Here is a 13,799-nt window from a genome sequence, read left to right as displayed (position 1 = left end):
TGCGATCCCCAAACTTTCATTTTTTGACAACTGATTTTTCACTTTTACTTTAAAAGTGATGGATATAACAAGGTTATGAAGAAAAGGATTGCGACAACTTCAAAACAAATTTCCATAATTCAACAAGATTTGGCGTCATGCTATACTGCCAAAAAGTTGAAAAGGTTTTTGAAGAATGAAACATTAATGTTCCCATGACCAGATAATTACCCAATCGAAAATCTTTGGGCAATAGTCAAAAAGAGACTCTAAAAAATTAATTGTACAAAAAAAATTGATCTCATTGAAGCAAAAATATTGGTATGGTTTCATGATGAAATCAAGAAAAATGTTTAGTACACTTGTTCAATTGATACCAAATTGTGATTATGAAGTGATTAAGAATAAAGAAGAACATATTAATTACTAAATATCCACAAATTGTATAGGTATCATTTTTTTTCTAGATGAAGTTACTTTTTATTGAATAACATCTGTATTACTATAGATTTTATATAAAAAAAAACAACATAAATTTACACTTTCTATTAAAAAAGACAAATTCATTTGTTTAACTAGTTTCAAAAATTAAAATAATTTGTCTATTTAACCTTCATCATCTTCTGCAATATCGCCAGTCTGTGTGCAACTTTAAATTTGTATCACAATACCATGGAACATATACAATATGTGATGAATCATTTCATAACAATTATTTTCTGAGAAGTATATTGCACCTTCTTTAAATGAAATAAGAAATTCATGCATTAATGTTACCTTAACAAACTGTTGAAACACTTGCTTATTGACAACCATGTTACATTTTTAAATTATCTTATTAGAATTAGTCTTGTTTCAGTTGACCACATGAATACTCTATTTCAAGAATTTAAAGGTTTATGCAACTCTATTCAAAAATGTGCTGGAGTAGGTTCTTGTAGTGGTGAAGGATCACTAGATTGAAGTTTTGTGGTGGAGGTTACTTCAGTTGTGGTGGAGTTACTTCAATTGAATACTTTCAATTGTAGTTTTTTCCAATTGTAGTTTAACTGTATTAATTAAAGTTGAACAATTTAAGCAGCTTCTACAATTGTAAGCTGTGCAAATTATTTAACGACGGTATAATGTAAACCTGTCTTTCTACAGTTGTTCACTACACTACATTCTTTTTTCACCCACAAAATATCATTTTTCACAAATATCTTGGAGCAGAGGCTGGTTTATGTTACTCTGAACTAAATATTAAAAGTAATTCCAAACCCAAATTTTAGGCAGATCATTACTCCAGACTGTAAAGATGACAGGAAAAAAAACAGACATTTTTTGACCACATTCTAACAGTCAGCCTGATTAAAAAAAACTGCCAGCAGTAATATCAACTGACACTGGGTGAGAAAACAGGAGCACCAGACACTATTTGTAGCAAGTTACGAAATCAGATTTTATTTTTCATTAGTAACTTTATATTTTTAAATTATCTAGAACTCATTTTTATTATGTTTTTTTTTTTAAATACAGAAGACTGTCACAATTAAACAATTTTGCAAAGAAAAGAAAAAGTGCTCATAGATTTTTAATTCTCAATAGTTATGTATTAGATTGCAAATTTGTTCTATGGTAAAGTACCTTTTATAGGAAATCATTCATAATGATTCATTCTTTGAACTGAAAACTGAAATTCGGTTTAATTTCTTACAGAAATTGAATTTGATATTTATGTTTGGTATTTATGTTCAGGTCTTTGTGTACCGGCATTAAAAGGGATACCAATAACCAAACAAAAGCAATATACAAAAAAAACTTCAATTGAAATGTACAGTATTTAGAAATGCATTTCAACTGAACAGTGACTTTGCATCACTGAACATCCATAAAAATGATGAGGACATAAAATAATTTAAAAAACTTACACTGATAAAATAAAAGAATTTTATAAAGAAAAAAAATCACAGTAAAATAATAACAGTAACAAAGATCATGAGAAATAGTTTTATTACATGCTAGAAGATTATGTTTTCTTAAGTTTTCCTCTGGGAAATGAACCTTTTGAAGTTTTCTTCTCTTGCCTCATTTGCTTATTAGCACTGTAATTAGAAAAAATAAAAAATTAGGTTTAATTAAAAATAGATTTGAATCTAATACTAAAATTTACTCATATGGCAAATGATAATACTTCTTTATATCTAGAAATAATTCAAACGAATTATTAACTGTGCATATTTCTGAGGAATACCAAATATTTTAAGATAAACTTTAAACAAATATAGTGATTCTTTCATGAGAAAAATTACAATTCTACTTCATATTAATCTGATATATTTTTTAATATTTATTTACTACTTTAACATTATATTACTTTTCTTGGCAAAACTGTTTCTATTTCCATCTGTATTAAATAAAACTCAGTCTATAAATAAGTATAAAATACCATTTGACAAAACGTACATACAACAAAACATGTTCTCTGTTTACTGGTTTTGTTAGCATATTATAAGAGAAATATAGTGTTATAGATTTATTTACAATGTTTATACTCCTCACAACAAATCATAAACCAAATGCTTCCAAATATTACACACACTGTAATATACAATATACAAATATTACACACACGGTAATAAAAAAATTTAATAGATCATTAGTAATAATGACAACAAAACAATCTTATTCCACAAGTAATTAAATGGGTTTTGGACTGCTTTAGTGTACTAAAGCTCCAAAAATTCTTAATAAATATTATTTCCATAACTTTTGAAAATTATTTGAGGAAGCTGAGTTGTAACTAGTAGAAAAATCAACAGTCTCACAGAGAAATCAGTAATAACTAATTTTTTATTTTAGTGATAATTTTTTACATTTTTGTATTCAATAGAATTTAACAACATTCTATTCAGTTTTCAGCTTTAAAAAATGTATCATGGGCTTTAAAAAATGAAAATGAAAATTTGTTCTATTTTTTGTTCACAACTTCTCTGTTTATGATAACACAATATATTCTTTGAATATTGGTCAATAGAATATTATTATTGATTTCATTTTTCATGCACATAAAAATTAATTTATAGACTTCAAAGGTAGTAATATTTTTTAATCAATATTTTATAACTTATGGTACAGCTTTATATTTTAGTTTTTATGTAAATAATTTTTTAAATCAATTTAAGAAAGACTTTTTTTTAAGAATGTATGTCAACAATTGTTAATACAATTTAAGAAAGTGTTAGACAGATGTACTCCATTCATATCTGAAATTTTAAAGGTACATTAATTAAAAAATAAAAGAATATTTTTTAATTATTACTTTTAATTCTTAATAGAAATGATTTATGTTTAGAATAAGGTTTTTATAAGTTAGAGATTATGCTGCTAAAAAAACATAAAAAATATGTTTTTAGCATTCTTTGTTTTGCTCTACTGTAAAAAGGCAAACTGGAGTTGTGTTCTGGTTGCTAGTTGATGAATTGTGTGAACTGCTTTTGGATTAGTTTTTCATTTAACTGGATTTTGATGAAAGCTTTCTATGAAAACATGGCAGCCAACCATATCACTCACTTGGCCAAGTAGCAAGTAGCCATTCAAAGGCATGTGAAAACAAACTCCTATGTATTAGTATTTTTTTTTCTATGAAGGTATTTTAAAATTAAATACAGGCTTTTTGTTTATATAAGGACAACGTTAAAAAACTCTTTTTTTCTAAGCAATCCTCTTTTTAAAAGTGAAATTCTAAATAGGTGTTTTGGTTACTTTCAAATATATATCGGACACGAAGATAAGTGTGATTGGCTGGGATTTTTTATATCATTAAGAAATGTATAAAAGATGAAAAATAGTGTAAAAAATTTAACTATAAGTTGGTCAGTGACAATCTATGGAAGAGAAAAGGTATATTTGTTGGGAAGAAAATTATTTGTTGGGATTCTCCAAATTTTAATTTAGTGCTGAAACGTTCCTTTAAATAAGTTTATTTAAATATTTAAAAAAATTTTTATAAAACTAATGCCAGATTTGCATATTATGCAGAGTAAAGTGTTTGTCATTCCTAATCAAGAATAACTTATAAAACAAAATTTTAATAGAACTTTATCATGAAAGAATTATCTACAAAAGATTTAAACTTAAGTCATTCTTTAAAATACAAGCAGTGTAAAGAAGAGGGTAAAAAGATGGTTATCACAAGGAGTCCAGATATTTTGGGAGAACTGATAAACCCAATTAAAAAAAATCTCATTACCCAAGGTTTGAGAAATTGGTTCAACCAGCCTCAAAATTAACTGGAAATGGTGTTGTCAAATCAATTTTATGCAATTAAGGGAGAATATACTGGCCACAGAAAATGATGATAAATGCATTCATATAGAGAATTCTAATGAAGGACCAAAAGGGTTTTACATTACCATAATATTTGCGCAATAAACACTATTTTTTATATTTATACTGACAGTTAAGAATACTTCACTGCTAATGCAGTGGAGATACAAAAACAAGAGGTACAAAACATTCTCAGAACCAAAGTTCATATAAGAGAACTTCATATGAACTACATATATGAGTCCTTCATATGAGAGTTCCTCAAAGCCATACGTATAAGGTGAATACAATATATTGACAATTTGACAGAGCATACAATAATAAAAGAATACTGCAAAAGTAGTAAAAAAAAACCACATAACAACTGATTGAATTGAAGGCCTTTGAGTACAATTAGATTTATGATATATTTTATAATTTCTTCTGAAATAATGCTATTTACGAGGGCAAGTCAAAAAATAAAGTGAAATTCAAAAAATCAATATGTTTATTTGTACTTCATAATGATAAATGCATCATTATTCTTCAACATAATCCATCCCCTCCTACTTCTATGTACTTAGTCCATCTTTTAACGAGCTTCTGTATTCCTTCCTGAAAGAAAGTTTTCGGTCTGGTGAGAAGAAAAATTTTCACTGCTCCTATGGCCTCTTCATAAGATCGATGATTCCCTTGCAACTCTTCTTTTAATAGCTAAAAAGATGAAAATTGCTTGGTGCCACGACCAGACTGTCAAAACTGAGATCTTGAAGGCAAAGGACTGCTTTTTTGGCCGTATGAGGTCGAGTGTTATCCTGAAGTAAAATCACATCTTCAGAAAGTTTACCATGCCTTTCGGATTTGATTTTTAGCTTCAGTAAATGCAGTAGTTCACAGTAGTTGTCACTGTTTACTTACTGACCTTTAGGTGTGAAGTAAACCAAAAATGAACCTTCCATATTCTAGATATCATCATCACCTTTCCTGCAGACATCTAAGTTTTGAACATTTTTGCTGTGGGAGATGAAGGATGTTTCCATACTAAACTTTGTTGCTTACTCTCAGGTTCAAAGTGATGAACCAATGTGTCTCATCAATGGTTATTATTCGCTTAAGAAATGAATCTCCATCTTCATAATGTTTCAAAAGCTTCTGGGAAATTTTCAAATGATTCTCTTTGTGGATGCTGGTCAATTGACATGGAACTCGGCAAGTGAGCACAGACTTTTCAAAAGTTTAAAGAATCATTGATGATTGAAAATGCTAAGCCATGGCTTATATCCAAGTTGCTTGCAATGTCATCAACTGTAATTCATCGATTACAGAGACTCATTTGTTTAACTGCTTCAATATTGTCATTAGTCTTTTGAAGTGGAAGTTCTACCTTGCCGTTGTTCATCTCAGAGAAAAATCCTAACATTTTTAAAGCGACTAATCTTGCTTTCACTCAAACAACTATCTCCATATTGCTGCTGCATTCGATGAATAATCTCTGCTGGTTTCACTCCTTCTTAACTGAGGAAACGTATCACTACTCACATTTCTTCCTTGCTGCCATCAAAGAAAGGAGCACTCATTTTAAACAAAATCACAAATACTTAACACTGAAACAATACTTTCAATGAACAGCTGATAGAGGTTATGAGATAGAAGAACAATCACAACTGCCATACATGTGATTGGGAGGGAAATCTAAATTTTTTCTAAATATTTTTTATTGAAAAATCTCTTTCACATGTATCTCACAAATCATCATTTTACAGTTATCTTCACATATTCTGGTATGCTTTTGTTTGCATACTTCCTCTAAGTTTATTTTAATGTGTTTAAGATGTTTGTAAGTAATTAAAAATTTTTTAGTAAGAGAAAATTTCCACATATGAGAGGTTATCTCTAAAGTAGACAGTTTATTGTAAAATAATTTGTTCTGAACACTTTATAAATATTTTTTATTTCTCTTAAACTACACCAGCTTCAATATACTCTTGTTGTATTCTTTTGCCGCCAGTCCATTTAAGTTACTGATTAACAGCATTTTTAAGTTGTTAAGTCTGGACTACATGGTAGGTGATTATAAATTTCCCATTCAACTGTTCTCAGTAAATCATATGTTGGACCTGCATTATCATGCAGCAGGACGACACCATCAGTCAACTGCCCACATCACAGACTCTGAATGGCGCACTATAACTTACACAGAGTTTCGCAGTAGCCTTCTGCATTTATAGTCATTCTACGTGGCATGAAATCAATCAGCAGTATGCCAAACCGATCCCAAAGACTGTGGCCATCAGTTTGCATCCAAATGGCCGTGGCTTGACTTTGTTGGTGATTGAGGATGATACCATTCACTTGACTGCCATTTTCTCTTGGGCGTATAATACGAAATCCATTTTTCATCACCTGTAACATTCGAATTAAGGAACTCTTTCTGTGTAGAGCATCAAAAATTCCAAAGCAGATCCCATTCGGATTTTTTTGTAACATTCTGTTAAAAAGGGTACACAAACCTTTCTGAAGCCTAAATGATCATGAACAATGTGACCGATAACAGCTCTTGAAACATGAGGAAAAAGAAGAGCCAGGTTGGATATCGTTGAGCGATGATCTTTTCTGATTTCATCTTCGACGCATTTCAACAAGTCTTCGGTGATTATCAATTGCCTCCCCAAATGTTCTTCATCATGCACATTAATTCTGTTATTTTTAAACCATTCATACCATCTTTGGATGTTTCTTTCATTCATTATATTATCACTGTACACAGCAACCAACTGCCTATTAATTTCAGCCGGCTTAACATTTTGATAGATTAAAAAACTTATGACTCCACGTATTTCACAGTCAGTGGCAACATCGATTTTCCTATTCATTTTATAACATAATAACTCACACATAATCAAAGATAATACAACACGACAACTTACAGACAACAATGCAGTGTGTATTTTACTAGTGTGGCCATGAACGGCCCATTTTCGCCAACATTAATTAGAGAAATTTCTCAATGGTCTTTACTTTACAGATATCCCTCTTACAATCTACTTATTATTTTTTCACTATTTTCACTTACAACATTGTATGAATAAAAATAACTGTTGATGATAACCTGGAATTGAGACTAATATTGTACATGCACAATGTAATAACTCCTTAACATTTTTAAGCACTAAATAGATGTAAAATACCTGTATCTTAAACGTTTCACTCCTGATTTGCTTACATCTGTTAAATCTCTTGCAAAAGATGATTTTCGTTTCTGTCCCCCTGAAAGTCACAAAGAAATTTATTCATCAGCATCTTTTATAATAAAAATTTAATACATAAAAATTAATGTAACTGAATGAATGTTGCATTTAATGTTCTGAAATAAAAAGGAGGCTAATTCTTATCCTACCTCTATGAATCATTCAAACATTTTATTAAAGGATATCATCAATTTATTTACAAACACTACAGACAAAAAATCTAGCTAAGTCTTACTAACAAGACAATTTTATAATTTAACTTTGAAAAAAATAACAAAGTACATTAAATGACAATTAAAAAAATAATTAATTACGCAATGGATAGTTATCATACTCTTTTATTTATTAATAATTGTACATCTACAGTTCTGATTCATGAAACTAATTAGTATCAAAAATTATGTAAATTTATATTCTCTATACTTAGGTTGTAGTAGATATGACACAAGTTGCAAATCACTTCTGGAAAACAACACACATTTCTTAAGAATAACAAGTCCCATTCCAGACTCACTAGAAATAGTAATGATGAAGTGATTTCACTGCTTACAAAAGCTCAGTATAAACAGTCAAATGCTGTTGCATATCAGCTAGCCAGGCCAACTAAAAGGCAGAAAATTTAATCCTACAAATGATACCTTCTTTCTACTCATCAGAGACTATATAGTGATCATCATTTCTACCACAGAAAGCAACTCCCATCAGTTCTTCTAGTGCTTTGTTTCTTATATTGCATATCACAGTCATAAGAAAGATTAGGGCAGGTAGTGTAAAGCAACAAATTAATGTAATTCTTCTTTCTTAGTATGAAACAAGAGGTTATGTACATTGCTCAGCAGAGAAAGAGGGTAGATATTTATGACAGATATGATGTGTTACAAGATAGATCAATTTAGCATCCTGAAGCAATGAAATTGTATTATTATCTTATAAATTAAACCTTATAATCTGACATCTGATTGATGTAAGGTACTTCTCAAGTTCCGTCAGTTCATTGATAATGTTTCATTTTAACATCATATCTTATAAGCTTAATATACTAATTTATGATCCAGAAACTCTTGACTTACAATAAAACCCAGTTTTTTTCTATTCTTAACTATTAATTTAGAGAAAAAACCTGCCTTCAACCTGATTTCATTACCTGAAATCATTACTCAACCATTGACCTGATTTCATTACTCAACCTTTCTTATCATAACTATTACATTCCTGTTCTGTAAAACAAGAGTGATGTTCTCTTCCTATATTTGCAGATATCTTCAAAAGTTACAAATATTATTCTGACAGTTATTAAACAGCATGAACATTGATTTTATCTTGTAAAAACCCAGCTGACACTATTATACTTTTCATAAGCAGTTATCAGTACTATCACCAGTACTTACTTATGTGTTTAATGAAAAGGACATCATACCATAAACACTAAACAGAATATTTAAACCCAGAAAAATAAAAATCATGTTATAATTCATAAATAATTTATTCATATCATTAAAATACATAAATTTTATTGTTTATACAATTGATAAAAAATTTCATGTCCTGATATTTGCTCAACTTGTTCTAGTTATGGTCCACAAAAATTACTACACAATATACAATAAACTTAAGCATATGAGTATAATTCTATATGACGTGTGTCAAGTGCACCATTCACAAACAAGCATTTTCTCAGTCGCAATAAATATTTTTTCATAAAAATACAGAAAAAACATTTTAATATTGACAAATGCATATTATGTTAAAGAAGTAGTGATTTTTTTTAATTAAACGCAAAAAATGATCAATATTCTAAAAATTACAAAAAGATTATTCTTTGTCTGTTATATTAAAAAATGAAATGACAATGATTTGTTTTTACCTTTAGCATTTAAGTTGTCTTTGTAGTCAATGACAGTTTTCATTTTTTTATGCTGTCGTTTTCTCTTAGCTATACGAGCCTGTAATGCAGCCACTTTGCTCATTTCTCTTTGTACACGATCTTCAGCAGAATCAATTGGTACCACTTTCTTATTTTTCTGTTTAAATTTTGCTCTAGATGACTGAACATTATTTTCTTCTACTTTGTCATATCTTTTTTTAATTTTCTTATTCTCTTCTTCTTTTGGTTCTAATTTCAGTCTCTCTACAGTAATAAAAAGTAATAATTAATTTTTGTAAACTAAATTTTTATTTACTACAATGTAAACTATTCACTCAAGTAGATTTCTAGCCCAGAAACATACATAACTATTTAAAACAAACTGATTTGAAAAAAAAATCTACATATCATGCACATGCATTATTTCAGAAGAAAATGATAAAATATCTCACAAATCTAACTTTACTCAAAGGCCTTCAACAACATTAAGAGATCTTTTGCATGTATAGAATTACTTTTAATGATAACAATTGGGAATTCAGTTAAGCAACAAAAATGAAGTCATGCAATAAATGCACATAGTTACATTAACGTTGGTAAATCTTATAATAAATAATTAACATCATTTTTGTCATGAGAACTTATCAATAACCAAAGGGTAAAAATACTGAACTACACCTTTAGAAATTGTGTTATTGAAATAACAGTATGTTATTACAAAAATCAATGAATACTACGGGAGACACATTTTGTAGGTCAATAAAAAACATTGTATTGAAAAAGAATAAAACTGGACAAAATTTAAGAACATAATAATTTACAGAACTCATGAAATAAAACAGGAGTTTTTGTCAACATAATGAGTGATGTAGATTGGACAGGAACAGGCAAGGGCCACATAAGCAAATTCCTATAAATTAACAAAAAGATAAATGGTCCTAGAAGCAAATTGGTATCTGTGTGATGACGGCATTTAAAAATGTGACAAAAAAATTCAGTACCTTTCTCAGCTTGACGTTCTTTCTGAGACTGAAACCAAGTTCTAGGTCGTTCTACATCTCCTTTACTCTCGATTATGTTTTTCATTTTATTCATTTGATTCTCTGCACGCTGCAAAGCTCGTTCTTCCCACTCCTCTTGCAAAATTGATTTGATCTGTTCCTCTAACTGTTCAACTTTTTTCCGATACTTAATCAATATATCTTTTAACAAAAAAATAGTTGCAATTTCAAAAAGTTTAGTTTCATATTATAATATTATAATAAAAGAATAACCACATTATGCTATTTTCAAATTTTAAAAATGGTATTTCATATAACAATAAAAAAGATTTGCTTCTTGAGATTTTTTGAAAAATTTATCATTCTTGAGATATAAGTGAAAAATAAGCTCAGCAAAAGAAAGCAGGAATTATTACCTACTAGCAGTAATAAAAATTAAAAATTAACAGAAATAATTAGATAAGTTTTTCTTTTTTTTATAGGCATTTTTGCAAGATACAGTAAATTAGTCAGCGATGTGAAATTTAATATTACTTATATATTTTATGTTGTATTCAGGTGTCTGTGTAGGCTATATGAGATGGTGACTTTAATGATCTCCACTTAAGACTAACAGGCACCTGAATACAACATAAAAAGTAGAAGTAATATTAAATTTTACATTGCTGACTGACTTACTGTAAATTCTGAAAAAATACCTGTATGTATGAAAAAAAAAATTGTTGAACAATTTTTTGCTTGTTTTTCTTAAATATTCTAATTAGATGTGTAAAATTAGAAGTCAGGTTTTTTGTTATTTATAACTATTTTATTTTAGAAAAAATACTGTTCTCAGACACGTAGCACACACCCCCTTAGAACCACAGGCACAAGATTGCTCAAGAAGTTAGTTCTTTTCCAGAAGTAGTTCAAAAAGTTGAACTAGTGGCTGAAGTAACCATCAGAAAAAACTGAACGGTTTCTTACTCCTGTTAAATCTCTAATACTTAGTAACAAAACTTAATGTAACAAAGTTAAAAATACAGCATCTTGCTTTTTGTATTATCAAGTTTCTTGTGCAACTACTAACTTTTTTCAAGGGAAATATCTTAATTTGTTTTTAAAGGAAAGGTTTAAAAAAATTACATTTGCCTTAGATCCAACATTTTTTTCAGTACATAAATATTATGCCATGCATAATTTATCCCACCAGCCTAGTCTAGTGATTAACTCGTTGAAAATCATTTATTTAACAAATGATTTTTTGAAGTCGAAGGTTCTGAAGTTCAAATCCTAGTAAAGGTTAGCTGCTTTTATACAGATTTGAATATTGGATGGTGGTGTACTTTGGGGTTCAAGTTACCACATGTCTCAGGAATGGTCAGCCTGAGCTGTACAAGACTACACCATATTTACATGTCATACATATTAATCTCATCTTATTGGGCCGTGGAGGGGTAGCTTATTATTTTCTAGCTGAACAGATTGCAATGTGCAGATTAGGAAGAAAAAATGTGTACAATTTATGTTATTATGAATAAAATTTAATTTTAAGAGAATTTTAATGACTTTGTTTTAGTTATATAATTTATATAAATTAATGAGTAGAAAGAATTTAATTTTTTTTCATCAAATCAATTTTTTGGTAAAACCTAGCTGTTAAAAAGTTGTTTGGAAATTTATGAGATTCAATCTAAAAAAAAAAACTTGTTTAAAACCACCAATCAGAAAACAGTGAGATTTCTTATGTACATTCCCAATATATCAAAAATGTTAACAGAGTTTATAAACATGGATGTTTATTTACAAGTTTGAAACATCGGTGTTTCTTTCCCATTGTTCTGAATAATACTGGGCTGAAATCACAAAATAATACTGAAAGAAACTTTATCATCAAATGGGGAAAAATACACTAATATGATAACCAGTAATACAGCTTTGTTATGCATGTTTCTTTATATAAAAGCTATTTTCACTATTAAATATTCAATACTTGACACGCTTACATTTTTCTTTTCTTATCATGAAAAATGAAATCACACCACTTTTATACTTCTCAAACATACATTTGTCATCAGATGGTGCAGGCTACAATCACATGTTTTACGCTTTTCAAAAACTGAAACCGTTAAATCTTGTGCCAAGTCAAGTTGTGGATGCAAAATTTGTTCTTCATAAACCGTGAAAAAATTGTTAAATAAAATAATAATAAACTTAAATATATAAATTAAAAATAATCAATGGAATTAAGTTTAAAATTAACATAAATAATAATTAAATAGAACAAATATTTATATATTTTTTTGTTTGTATGTGTGTTTGCTTTTATGTATGTGTGTAAATAAAGTATAAATATTTTTTATTGTGTGTGTGTATGTGTGCACACAATTCATTTACATGATTGTGGCTGCAATAGCGACTCAAATTGTGAAAAATATTCTAAGTTTATAACCAGATTTGACTTTTCAGATTAAAAATCCCAAATATCTCAAAAAGGTTGGTCCTAGCACTTCAAAAAAAATGTTTGGCCTGCTACAATGATAGATCTCATCTGATCTCATTACCTGCCATCAACTGATAACATCAGGGTGCCCCTAGGGTGCTGTTTTTGGGGGTGCTCTTATGATATATCCACAACCATTTTTCAATTTTCACAATTCTAACAGGATACACAGTATGTCTGAAAAGTTCCGAACTAAATTAAATAAAAATACAGATTTAAAGATAAATGAATCTACTCACATCAGCCCTCTACATAGAACCCTTACACACTCATTTCCGCACCAGTAGAGCTCATCAAATGTTCTGGAGAAATCACTTTATGGGATTGCTCTTCAATTGCTTGATGCAAGCCATTTGGATGGCCGGAATGTCGTCGAAAAAGTGGCCTTTCATCTTCAACTTGAGTTTCAGGAACAAAAAATAGGGTGGGTGAACAGAGCGAGTAGGATAAGACAGTGATTTGATTTACAGCATAATAACGTGTTAAAACTGTTGCCATGTGTGCTGAGGCATTGTCATACAAAAAAGTCCAACTGCCTGGATCCCTGTGCTAGGACCGGATTTGATGAATGCAAAGCATCAGGCATTATATTACTTCTAAATCGAATTTAGAATTAAAGGTCTGACCCGTTGCGTACACACTTTCGCAATGTTTTTGTAGTGAATAGTTGTTGACAGCCTCCCGCACTGTTGGTTGTCATCCAACGACTCTCTACCGTCTTTAAACCACTTCCACCACATTTATGTTTTAGTACCAGATGCAACTTCATCTCCAAATGCTTCCTGCATCATAGAATAAGTTTCAACAAAAAATTTTTGAAGTTGAACACAAAATTTTATTGCACTTTTCTGTTCCACGCCACGAGCTCACACAATGTCTCATGAACACAACATACATGACTGAATATAACTCGAGACAGGTGTGACGAAACATGATGG

The 13,799-nt window shown here is 29.5% G+C and overlaps 1 protein-coding gene across 1 annotated transcript in view; it reads right to left on the bottom strand.

The window, feature by feature from the left end:
- Nucleotides 1-1,885: 1,885 nt before the first annotated feature.
- Nucleotides 1,886-13,799, bottom strand: part of Rs1 (Dead-box helicase Rs1) — a 71,352-nt gene continuing 59,438 nt past the window's right edge. The window contains exons 12-15 of the mRNA XM_075367059.1: nucleotides 10,380-10,580; nucleotides 9,379-9,642; nucleotides 7,455-7,533; nucleotides 1,886-2,063 (exon numbers count right to left, since the gene is read on the bottom strand). Of these exons, the coding sequence (XP_075223174.1) occupies nucleotides 1,988-2,063; nucleotides 7,455-7,533; nucleotides 9,379-9,642; nucleotides 10,380-10,580 (620 nt within the window). The 3' untranslated portion in view covers nucleotides 1,886-1,987. The remainder of the gene's footprint in view (nucleotides 2,064-7,454; nucleotides 7,534-9,378; nucleotides 9,643-10,379; nucleotides 10,581-13,799) is intronic.

Source organism: Lycorma delicatula, chromosome 1 (genome assembly GCF_047948215.1).
Source record: "Lycorma delicatula isolate Av1 chromosome 1, ASM4794821v1, whole genome shotgun sequence".
Taxonomy (NCBI): domain Eukaryota; kingdom Metazoa; phylum Arthropoda; class Insecta; order Hemiptera; family Fulgoridae; genus Lycorma; species Lycorma delicatula.
Note: the sequence above shows the minus strand (reverse complement) of the source record. Positions and strands in the feature narration are given on the sequence as shown.